The sequence below is a fragment of the Pteropus alecto genome, unplaced genomic scaffold (assembly GCF_000325575.1).
Source record: "Pteropus alecto unplaced genomic scaffold, ASM32557v1 scaffold135, whole genome shotgun sequence".
In the NCBI taxonomy this organism is placed as follows: domain Eukaryota; kingdom Metazoa; phylum Chordata; class Mammalia; order Chiroptera; family Pteropodidae; genus Pteropus; species Pteropus alecto.
Window position 1 is genome coordinate 2,872,556 of NW_006438076.1, and position 11,978 is coordinate 2,884,533.

The 11,978-nt window shown below is 52.1% G+C and overlaps 1 protein-coding gene across 10 annotated transcripts in view; it reads right to left on the minus strand.

Moving 5' to 3' along the window:
* Positions 1-352: 352 nt before the first annotated feature.
* ST3GAL4 (ST3 beta-galactoside alpha-2,3-sialyltransferase 4) overlaps positions 353-11,978 on the minus strand; it is a 33,832-nt gene continuing 22,206 nt past the window's right edge. For 4 of the 10 annotated variants that reach the window (XM_025049177.1, XM_015591982.2, XM_015591981.2 and 1 more), the window contains 10 exons: positions 8,150-8,225; positions 7,811-7,919; positions 7,311-7,391; positions 6,968-7,065; positions 6,680-6,740; positions 6,032-6,127; positions 5,747-5,936; positions 4,888-5,031; positions 1,340-1,483; positions 353-1,028 (listed from right to left, as the gene is read on the minus strand). In XM_025049177.1, the coding sequence (XP_024904945.1) occupies positions 942-1,028; positions 1,340-1,483; positions 4,888-5,031; positions 5,747-5,936; positions 6,032-6,127; positions 6,680-6,740; positions 6,968-7,065; positions 7,311-7,391; positions 7,811-7,919; positions 8,150-8,165 (1,026 nt within the window). In that variant the 5' untranslated portion in view covers positions 8,166-8,225 and the 3' untranslated portion in view covers positions 353-941. Of the gene's footprint in view, positions 1,029-1,339; positions 1,554-4,887; positions 5,032-5,746; positions 5,937-6,031; positions 6,128-6,679; positions 6,741-6,967; positions 7,066-7,310; positions 7,392-7,810; positions 7,920-8,149; positions 8,226-11,978 lie in introns of all 10 variants that reach the window. The other 6 variants (XM_025049178.1, XM_025049184.1, XM_025049181.1 and 3 more) reach the window with 5 other exon arrangements.

Below are 11,978 nucleotides of genomic sequence, written 5' to 3' on the forward strand. Positions count from 1 at the left end.
AAGCTGATGAGGGAGTGGAAGGGAGGTAGGAGAGAATTCTGCCCCTCTCATCTGGCATCTTCCTGCCCCTCCCTACCTCTGGGAAGTAAACCAAGATGCAGGATGCCAGGCTGGGTGTCCAGCAGACAGGGCTGCTCCGGGCATTGCTTGCTTGCCTGCTATGCCAGGGTGACAACGTATGACTTGGCACCGAGCATTATACTCAATAAATTTTCTGAATGACCATGGCCCACTCTGGGTCCAACTGGGACTTTAAAAAGCCTGTCCACTACCAGGAAAGGGGCCCATGGCTGTGCCCACTGCCCATCCATGTCCTCCTCAAACTGAAAGGACACAAGTTATCACAACTGCCTCTGTTTAGGAAAAATAGTTTAATATGTTTGGAACCTCCTTCTAGATAAGGTTCCCTTCTCCATGGGACACCCCTATCACTGCTCTTCCCATGCCCGCTGGGAGGAGCAGCCCCTGTCTGAAGGGCACCCACCCACCCCAGATGACCCCCACCTCCTGGGAGGCCTGCTCTGGGTCTAGGCCTTAGTGAACCCATCACTTTTGTGTTTTTATAAAAACTGGTCAGAACACTGTGTATACCCCCTTTTCTGGATGCCACAGGACCAGCCCAGAGCACCTTCTTCCCCTTAATTAAATAGCCCATTAAATAATCTCCAGGCACTGGCAGACAGGAGGTGCCACAGCAATAAGCCTCGTTCCTTGGCCGAGTTTCCACCACCCCAGGGCCTCCACCCTGACTAGATCCAGCCTCCACAAAAGGAGCCATGGGCATGGCCTCATCTCAGACCTGGCCAGTCCTGGGACCCCGCCCCACACAGGCGAGGGGGAGTCCAAGCCAGTCATGCTGGCACCAGGCACCCGCACAGCTGTGGCTGGGTGTTGCTCAGGCAGGAGAGCAGGCAAACCGATGAGTACAGCTCCTGCCCAAGTCAGAAGTAAGTGAGGTTCTTGACTGCTCCAAGTTCCAGCATCCGTTTGATGGCCAGGGCCTCTTGGGAGACGTTGTGGCCTGACCCCTGTGGAGACAGCCACGGAAGCAAAGTGAGGGACTCCTAGGGACGTTCCTGACCCAGGACAGTCTCCCTGGCCCTCCCCATAGTCCCCACACTCTGGGACCTCCCTTCCCTCTGCTTCCTCTCAGAAGGAAGACAGAATTTGTGTGACCGAATACAGAGGACACTGGCATGAGAATCCAGATGCCTCGGTGCCAGTTCTGACTCCCAGAGTGACCTCACTTGTGAGCCACCTCTGGGCCACTGGCACCACTCAGTCACCCAGTGTCCCAGGCTGGTCTGCCCCATCCAGCTTGCAGGCAGGGTCCGCTTACCACCATGGACTTGAGCGTGATCTGCTCATAGTAGTGAATAGTCTGCTTCCTGTTGTGGGCATCTGGGTAGCCGAAACCAGCGATGTGCACCATGTCGCAGAGGTGGAGGGCCAGGGTGATGGCCAACAGGCCTGTGGTAGGCTTCTGAGGGACAAGGGGTGGGGAAGGTATTAGAGGGAGCCCACCTCCTTTCAGCATCTTCTAGATCAGCACTCTGCAACAGAACTTTCTGTTATCCCGGAAGCGGCCTTATCTGGGCTGTCCTGTATGGCGGCCACGGCCACAGCTGGCAACTGAGCAAGTGAATGGGGCTCATGTTGCTGAGGGACTGAATTTTTTATTTTATTCATTTTAATTAAAATTTAAATTTACTAGCCATATGAGGCCCACGGCTACCACACTGTATAGCACAGATGGGGAAATGAGCCTTACAGCTGTTAAACAACTCGCCAAGGAGTGTAAAGATTCTGCTCTGCGCCTTGAAGAATCTCACCTCCATAACGAGCCCCAGGGACTCCATGCTCACGGGCTCTTTGCCCTTTAATGAGCTGGGCTCTCCCTCTGTAAAGAGGGGATGGCAAGACTTTTCCATTCACTTTATGGACTGCTTGAAGGACCTCCCTTTTTGCAACCCAGATTCATCCACAGAGAGGGGGGCAACCTGGTATCCTAACTTCACAAATGTCACCTTCCTCAGCTCCTGCCTTGCGGACCACTTCAGCTGGCTACTCCCTTCAAAGAGCCACTCTTTGGACCTTATCGAGCCCCCTGATGCCAGTTTTTCCGGTGTCTGTTTCTGGGCTCTGTTATCATTCATCTGTACTTCCGGCCTTGGCATTCGGCTTCACCCCCCGTTGCTCTAACCACCACTGCGTTACCTCATCCAATTCAGAACATCACCAAACCACATTTTCATCACCTTCTAGCCAGCTCTGCTTAGTCACAGGCTTCTTAAAACTCGCCAAACTCTCCTCTCCCATTGTATCCCCTAGTTAGACATATCACTGCCCAGTTGTCTAAGTTGGAAACCTAGCATTGTCATAAATGTCTCAATTTCACCTGGGAAGTAAATGATGTGAGATGACCCTCAAGGACCCTCACCCTTGAATGTGTGTGGAAACTATGGATAGGATGAGATATATCACATTACATTATACTGCTTTAGATGGCATGGTTGACCACAAGACAGGAAGATAAGCCTAGGGGGCTTGACCTAATTTCACGAGCTTGTATATCTGGGTCTAGAGTTCAGCAGTGGAGGAAGTCAGAGACAGGAAGCACAAGAAGGATGTATCATGCCGGGTCTGGCCCAAAGATGAAGAGGGCCACATGGCAAGGAATATGGGCAGCCTTGAAGAGCTGAGGGTGCTCCCCCTAAGCTCAGCTGAGAGACAGCAAGAAAATGTGACCTTGGTCCTGGCAACCACAGGGAACTGAATTCTTTTAATGAGAATGATCTCGGAAGTGAATCCACCCACCCACCCCAGCCTCCAGACAAGTTCTCATCTGGCTACCTATGTGATCACAGCCTTGTACAGGTATGCCCTGCTTTTCAAAAGTTCGTGTTATTCCACTTCGCTTTTATGAAAGACCTACATTGGTACCTGTGTTTGCTAACCAAAAGAAACTTGAAAAGGAATTTCGCTTTTATGACCAAAGGCAAAAAGCAAATGTAATGTTCAGCATTCGTTTTTTTTGCAGCGATAGTGGCCCCACCAAGCTCCTTTCCTGGGAACCACACTCAGTCTCTCAGCATCAAGCCACCAGAGCTTTGAACCGTGTCTGTGAGCATCTGTGCTTTATCTTGATTTATTTTGTGCATCCATAAGCAAGATGTATCTTCGGGTATCAGAAAAGCCTAAGAGAGCCTAGTAAGGATGTTAACGCTTAGCATAAAACTGGACATAATTAAGCATTTCGATTGTGGTGAAAGAAATAAAGACATAGAAATCAATGGTAATCGCTTCTTTGTTTTATGCCATTTTGGCTTAGGAAGGTTTCACAGGAACACTCTGCTTTTGGATAGCAGGGGAGCCTAAACAGAGAACGCGGCCACCTTTTGCTGGACTTCTGACCTATAGAACTATGAGCAGATACATGGGTGTGTTGTTTTAAGCCACTAAACTGTGGTAATTTGTTAGGCAATGACAGGACACTAATGGAGATCGAGTCCAACCCTTCCCTTTCCCTTCCCACTGCAGGAGCTGGGTTCTGGCCCTTCCTTTCTCTGACTTCCCTCTCCAGCCTTCGCTTCTGACCCACGCCCCATCAGGGGCATAAGACACCTCCTTGCTGCCCTCACAACTCCACTCGCACTAGAATCTGGTGCCGGGGGAGTGTTTGGTCTGGCCGAAATGACATACCTTTCCCCAGTTCTCTGCCTGATGGGCCTCATGATTCCCCCAAGGCCCAACTCCAACACCACTTGCTCTGGGGGGCTTCCGAGACAGCTCCAAGCAGAGGCCTGCCCCTCTGAGATCCCACAGCACTTGGAACAACTCTCTGCTAGGGCACTTTGCCACTCCATGCTGCTGCCCGTGTGTTTATTTTGCTATCCTGAGTGTCCTTAGGGTAAGGAGCACGTCTTATTCCCCACATGCATACTTGGGGCACAGCACTGAGCAGTCACGACAGCAGGCATTCAACCTACGAAGCTGAATCACAGTAGATACTCGGTAAAGAATAAAATCATTTATTCAAAATTTTGCAAATATTTATTGAGCATCTACTGTGTACCAAGCTCCCTGATAGGCATGTTACATAATTATCTTTTTAAATCTTGCAATGGCCTTCAGAGGTTGGCACTAATTTTACTCCCAGCACACATAAGAAAATGGAGGCTCTGAGTGTTTGACTTGCCCAAGGCCACAGTTAGTGGTACAGCAAGTACCGTCATGTCTGCTGGTTCCCTCTGTCCACTCTCCCACAGTCTCTTTGAGGCTCAAAAGACATGTGTATGAGTACTTGAGAAGCTACAAGCATGTGGAAGCCCACCAACTAAAGACCAATAAGGCACTGAGAGCTGAAACCAAAACTGTAACTTACAAAACTGTGCCATGACTTCCAAAACTGACCACGATATACAAGGCAAACTGTAAGCTCAAACTCTTAACTCATTCAGATTAATAGGCAGCATCACAGATAAAGTTATCTGACAGAAACTGCACAGGCTTGAGCTGTTCTGAAGATAAGACTATGACTGTCCCAGCAACTCTCCAGTTTACAAATTCTGACCAGCGCCTGCCAAAACCATCCTCTAACTCCCGCCCCCAGCCCTATAAATACTCTCCCATAACTCCCCACTTTGGAGACGCCCCAAGGTTCTCAAGGGTGTGCCCTCCCTCTGCGTAAAGCTAATAAACCTGATTAGGGGTGTGTGCCTAAAGGCTGTGGTCTGTGGGCTGTAACAGGTACTATTCAAATGCAAACTGTAATCTGTTATTCTGTTCTCTCACAGAGTCCTCTATGGCTTCCTAAGCCTCTAGGACCATCCCGCCTACTTCCCACCTGAGACCCCCAATCCTTTGGCTTCCCTGTGGCATCATCACCTGCTTAATCTTGCGTGGCTGCTGCATTGGCAGCCTCAGCAGTTTGTCAGCTGCAATCTCCATGAAGAAGGGGTTGAGAATCCGAATCTGTTTGGGGTTGACGTCCCAGATGAGGGGAGGCTGTTTCCAGAAGCCCTTTCGCACCTAGGGGGATGGGGTTGGAAGGGAGAGATGGGAGTGGGTGAAGACCTATTTCTCAAGTCCAGCCCAGTGGTCCTCAGCCAGAGGATGGGGTCCACGTGATGGCAGAGACCCTCAGGGTGAGAGGGGAGGGAGGTGGAGGCCTGCACCAGAGACAGGAGGGAGACCAGAGGAGGGGAGCAGGGAGAGGGACGGGAGCGGGTAGTCCCCAGGGAAGGCCATATGACACAATGTGTACAGTACAGGGTCCAACCACTTCCACTTCCAAGGATCTCTAAACAAGTGGAGGGGTGAGTCTGGAGTTGTGTCAACACTTGGCGCAAACGCCAGACTGAACAGTTCAGCATTTAAATGGATGACAAAGAAACACAGTGGGCTTTCCAGGACCACCTAGAAGGACCCAGATCTTGACTGTCCTAACCTGGCCCCTTGCCTAACTGGCTCCTCTGCTCCTGAGTTTCTCACTGGCAAACATAATTTGGTAGCTTTTCTGTCCCAGGCAGCCTTGAGCTTGGGATGTCCTTGGATGCTGGCTGACTCCCACAGGGGATCGGGTGCGGGCTGTCAGGCAGACCATCAGAAGCCCTGCAGAAGACTGAGGGCACGCCTTGCCTTCACCGGCTCTAGGACTGCAGAGCAGACGTCATGGAACTGGCGGTCCTGACTCGGGCAGAGTCCCCATCCCCAGGCCTCAACCCCTCCCCGTTCCCCCACTTACCCGCTTCTTATCACTCAGGATGGTCTCAATCCAATGGAAGTCCATTGCCTTGAAAGCCACCAGGACAAGGAGCGTGTCTGGGTTGTTCTCCACTTTGGGGTTGAAGTGGGCAGACTCTGGGTAGAAGAGACGCATGGTGGTCTTGGAGCCCACGTCACCCTCGTAGCCAGCCACTGGGGCGTTGTTCAATCTGGAGGCAGAAGGAGAACGCCCATCACTTAGGGCCCCACTGGGCCTGTCTACAGTCACTCCCAAACAGAAGAGGGGAGGGACGGTCATACGGACCTGATGACCATGTCGTACTTGTTGATGGCATCTCCCAGTGAGCTGTTGCGAAGCCGGTGCCCGTTGCCCACCACCACGCAGCGGCGGCACTTGAGGCTGCCATGGGAAGAAGGTGCTCAGACGCAGAAGCCACCCCCGCTCCACTTACCTCTCCCTCCCTGGCTCTGCCCTGGGCCTGGCTCAGGAGCCACCCTCCCCAAGTCCCCTCAGTCCCTGACCCCCATGGACCAGGCATTTCTAGGGAGTCCTGCTTATGGTACTGCTCACTCTGCACCTCTGGGCTTCTGTGATGGGAAAGGAAACTGAGCAGAGCATGAAAGAGAGAGGAGGGGAGGAGGGAAGATGCTCAACGAGTACCAATACGAAACCCCATTTCGGAGCCCCCCTGCCTACTGCCCAGGCCTGCCTGTTGCCACAGCAACACCCTCAGCAGCCTCTGCCTGCTCCAGCAGCCAGATGCCCAGGCTCAGTTGCCGTGGGGATTGGCATACCTGCCACCCCTGGGGATGGGCAGGCTAGGCAAAAGGGTCTAATTGGCCACGGGGGACCAGAGACAGAAAGGCTCACTGGGAGGTGCTGAGCGACTATTTCACACGGGGACAGGAAGGAGAAGGCACCCGTACTGGAGTAAGAGGATAGTCTCCTTACCTCTGGATGCTTTCCGGAATAGAGTAGCTGGTGATGGCTAGAACCCGGAGGAGCAGGTCTTCTACAAAAAGAACCAATTGGCTGGGGCTGATGACAACAGCCAGCATTCCAAAGGCTGCCACTCTCCCTCCACCACTCCTAAAAAAAGCCTTGCCTGCCTTCTCCTCCTCTGACCCTGAAATCTAAGCCCAGCTGGGAACTTGGGCACTTGAGACCGTGGACAGCAAAGAACAAAAAGAGTGTGGCCGAGGTGAGGCCACTGTTCCCACAACACCAGGCCGCACTTACCACTCCCCTTGGTCCCATAGGGCAGCTCATAGGCAGAGAGTGTCTTGACCCAGAAATAGTCCTTAAGCTGCAGGAAGATAGGCTGATCTCTTGAGTAGCTGCACAAAGGTGAGAGCAGGGTAGGAACACAAAAGGGATTAATCTTGACCTCAGAATCAAGATCAGACCTCTGACTAATACTACATGCGTGTCCAAGGGCCTCTCCCTCGGTCACTGGCTTTATCTAACCCATGTCCACCAACACAGTCCATCCTTCTGGCTAGCACTGAGACCCCCGCCCTGTGAAACTCAAATCCTGTTTACCCAATACACTGCCCCACCCCCCTCAGCCTCAAATACTTACTTGCCAAAGAGCTTGGAGGCCTTCATCTCTGCCTCGCCCTGCAGGCATGGCTCCTTCTTCTCTGGGACGGGAAAATAAAAACTGGGGACAGAAAAGGGGAGGAGGGAAGCAGGAGTTCCAGTCAGCCCAGGGGCCCAAGGGCCGGCATCCCAGGCGGCCCCAGCCTTCTTCCATGACACAGGGGTCCCAAGTGCTGGAGAGCGACTTACAGGGTGGAATCATCTCAACCCAAATTCCACTTTGCAACCAAACCATTGAGGATCTAGCTCTTTCTTCTCCTGAAACCCCTGGCCGAGGGCTCAGGGGAGTCATCCCAGACCCTACCCCGTGAACCCACCACCTACCCTCGTAGAAGGATTTTGTGCTAATCTTGAAGGGGGGGGGGGTCATGCCCAGGTTCTCTGAACCCTCTTGCCCGACTCCATCCCCACCCCATGACACTCCATCCCAAGCTCTGTTCCTAAGAAGAACCAGTGGAAGGACATGGAAGCTGGACTCACAGCTCAATGTACCTGTCTTCCCGGGAGATGGAATACCATACCATGACGACCAGGACCAGAGCCAACATGGCCAGGAGCTTCCAGCCTGCAGGGCACATGCGCAGAGGAGCTGGAGGCAGAAACAGGCAGGTAGAGTCCCAGTCCATCTTCTTACCTGCCCCGTTTTGGGCCCCTACAACCCACAACTCAAGCTGACCCAGTCCCTGGACCTTACTTGCCAGCACAGGGCATTTCCACGTTCTTCGAGATTAAGAGAAGGGCCCCTGGCTCCTTGTCGGTCCCTCCACTACCCCCAGGGGTCCCACCCTTCAGAGTGGGAGGCTCTTGGGTAACACTCACGGGACTTGCTGATCATGTTTCTCAGCAGGTAGCAGGGTTCCTGGGGAGAGCTGGCATCCCGGCTGCCTCGGGCCACCTAGGAGGTAGGAGTCACAGGTGTCTGGTCAGCTCCTCACATACCACCACCAGACACTGGAGGAGGACACACCCACAGCCTGCCTCTTCCCACCTCGCAAAGCACCAAGTTGTTTCAGAGCAGTCATCCAGAGAGGCCCTTCTCACACTGGACATCCCTGAGCCCCTCAAAAGCAGCATCAGGGACCCAGGGGAAAACCAAATCCCACACCTCAAATATTAGGTTCTGTGCCAAGCTGGCCAGCTCCAGCTTCCCTGGCATAGTTCCCCTCACTGTCCTCTTCTTCATTCTAAGCTGGGAAGGGCCGGCTCCAGGAAGTAGTAGGTACCTCTTTTCTTACAAGAAAATTAAGCCAACCATACAAAGGTATGATTCATCTTTTATGCAACTGAAGTTTACCTATTTGCCACCATCCAAGGCCCTCCCTTGGTTCTGGCCACTGCCCACCTCTCCATTATCAGTCTCCCACAATTCCAGCTAAAGAGGTCAGCTCAGGCCAGACACCGGCATAAAGGTACAGCTACGAGATGGTCCACGAGGCTTCCTCCAGTCCTCTGGACTCTGACTAAATGCAAACAGTACCCAAGTCCTGACCACCCAGGCATGGAGGAGAAACTGTGAAGGCGGGGTGTTGGATGGGGAGTGTGAGGAGCAGAAGGGTCTGGTTAGAGTAGGCGAGAGGCTGTTTTGGGTGAGGGCAAAGGCCGGTGTAGTGAGGATGCGCTGCGGAGGCAGGGGAAGCTGCTGCTGGCACGGAAAGCGAAGTCCCTAGATCCCAAACTCAGCCAGGGCCACGCTTCAGAGTCACCGGGGAGAAAATGTCTGCAGCTTCTGCAGCCACACCAAGAGGCATGGGACGCTGCCAAGCGCCGGCTTCTATCCATGCCGGGTTCCCCAGTGGTCTGGATCACAGGCACCATCGGGGCTGCTTACTAAACTCCCAGACTCTTCCCGGGGACTGCTTCAGTCGGCCAGGGTGGACGGAGATGGGCACGTCCACAAGCAGCCCCCATGACTCTTTGAAGGACCGGGAAAGAGAGGGAAGGGAGCACTATTATTCATGCACTCTCAAGGATAAATGAAAAATCTTGAATATTTATTTCTCAAGGGCGGGGGACAGAGTCTGGACAAAGCCTGGTTTTGTTACAAATGATAGGTCAATTACCCTGAACACTGTGCTATCACTGAGTCATGCTCTGCTCCCAGGGGGCATTCTTGAGGCTCCACTCAGAGTCCACGAGCCCTGAAAAATGAGACCCTTGAGAGGGAGGAGAGAGCCAGGTGGGGACCGGACTCAGGTGTCCTCAGCAGGGTCTTACCCCAGTGGGAATGGAGGATGGCCCTGTCCAGTCAAGTTCTAGGTTCGTAATCAGAAGAGCCCAGTGAAAGTCATGGTTTTAGTAACTTCCTTGATTGCTTTTTCTGAAAGCACACACACCTTCCGCTAACTACTCACAGCCGTTGCCAACTCATTCCTCACCATGCCACCTCTTTCTCTCCACAGCACTTCTGATCTCTAAGACGTTTAGTGATTTATTTGCTTGCTGGCTGATTCCCCCACTGGAATTCCCCTCTGGAAGAGGAAATCGGGTCTGCCTTGTCCCCAGCATCTAGCACACTGCCTGGCACTCAGAAAGTGTTGAATGAATAACATGTTTTGCTACCTTGGGGGAGTCACTTCTCTGACCCTCACTTCCTTCGGCTCTAAAACTGGGAAGTTGGTCTAACAGATGCTTACAGATCAAACTATATCTGATCGGCAGCATGGATCACTAGGGACCTTATTAGAAATTCATAATCCTGGCCCCCTCCAGACCCACAAAATCAGAATCTGCATAAATATGATTCTCCTGATTATTCATATGCATATTCAAGTGTGAGAAGCACTGGTCAAAACACAGGGATGTACTTGACTTGGCTGAACAGGAGAACTGCCTGCAGAACTATCTGAGCTGTCATATACCTAGGAATTCTGAAGCAATTGGCCTGGCTCACCACTGGAATTTGTTCAAGCACTCCAGGCGATTCCAAGGACCAGGAGAAGCACTGGTCCAGAGGGTGGCGAAAGCAGGCTCTCCAAATTTTGACAAGCACATTCTGACTTAGTGGGTGTAGATGGATCACATCCGAACCAGCTCCCAGGTGGTACCCTGCTGCTAGGCTGAGACCAGGATCCTTCCAGCTCTAACATCTCATTATTTTATCAACTACATCCTCTCCCACCCCCACTCTCTCTCGATCTTCTCTTTGTGACCAGGATTCATTCCATCTCACTTCATCTCCCTTGATATCAGTATGTGACAACACTACCCAAGGCAATTAATCATCTGAGAAGTTTTAAAATATACAGATGTCCAGGTCCCACTCCCCAAGATTCTTATTTAATTGGTTAGGGGTGAAGCCCAGACATTAGTTAAATAAAAAACAAGAAAGACCGAAAACCCCACCTGCCTTGTGATGCTAACATGCAGCCGAGATGGAAACAGTACATAGAGTGTTGTTTCGCAGTAACTGAAAGACAAATAGTCAGCTGCCCTGTAGACCGCTCTCAACGAAGACGACCTTGGCCAAGAGAGGTGACCAGCACTGACCAGTCCCAAGCTACAAGACAACTAGACCTTCTTTGACCAAGAAAGTTCTGCATGAGTCTGTTTGTTCCCAAATTGTGTTGGTGTTATGCTAGGCAGACACATTAGTCTTAGGGCTTGCTCTAAGATATCCGCTTCTGTGATTTTGTTTGGGCCAAGCCAAGAGGATGGCTTAGCAGGCCCCAGGCACTCCAGGAGAAAGGGCTTCTTGGGCTGGCTGCTGCCTCAAGACAACCGGTAGCCTTCTCCCAGCAGCTTCCCCACATTACTGACAGAGCCCCTGGGTACAAAAGGATAAGAGAAAAGCCAAAGTAGGATACCTGGGCAGGAGAGCAGGCATCTGATCCACTCATGTCCAAGGTGCACCAGCCTCTACTGCCAGGGAGCCCAGCTCACCCAACTGGCTAGGCAAAGCTGACCCCAGGGCAGGTAGGCTGTGTGCTCTCTTGATGCTCTGCTAGGAACCAAAGTGTCCCTGGCTGAAGTGAGGCTGGTGAACCCTGCCACAGAACTTATCGAAGCGCAGGTGAGGGGCACTGGCTGAAGAAATAAGGCCCTATCAAAGCAGCAACCATGCCTCAGGCTGCTGCCACACTCATACCTCGCACATTGCAGGTACCCGCTGTACCGAGAGCCGTAAGACTATGCTCCCTGCCAAGAAACACAGCATGCCGACAGGCCCCGCGGAGCCCCTGGGCCCATCCAGGAATACGACAACGTTCCTGAGAAGGCTATGGGAAGACCAGGGCAGGCAGAAGCACAGGTTCTATTCTTATTGGTTCAGAAACCTTGATCGATATCACTGTCTCTCAGTTCTTCTATAGGGAAACCTGGAGCTGCTCATCTGCCACCTCTAGACTCACCTACCATAACTCCTGCTCTCCTAATCCCTACGCCTGGACACTGTGTTCCCACCCACCTTTCTAGCACTGTTCCCCATCAGGGATCCCCTTGAAACCTTGCGTCTCTCCCTCCTCCACAACCTTTGACTTAGAAACGTACTCAAGTCTCCTTTTTCCTAAAACAAAACAAAACAAAACAAAACAAAACAAAACAAAACAAAACAAAACAAAACAAAACACCCCTCCCATCAACCAACCAAAAAAACCCAGAATATTGGGCTCCCAACCACAAAGATTATAATTTGTTAGTTCCGGACAGCTTA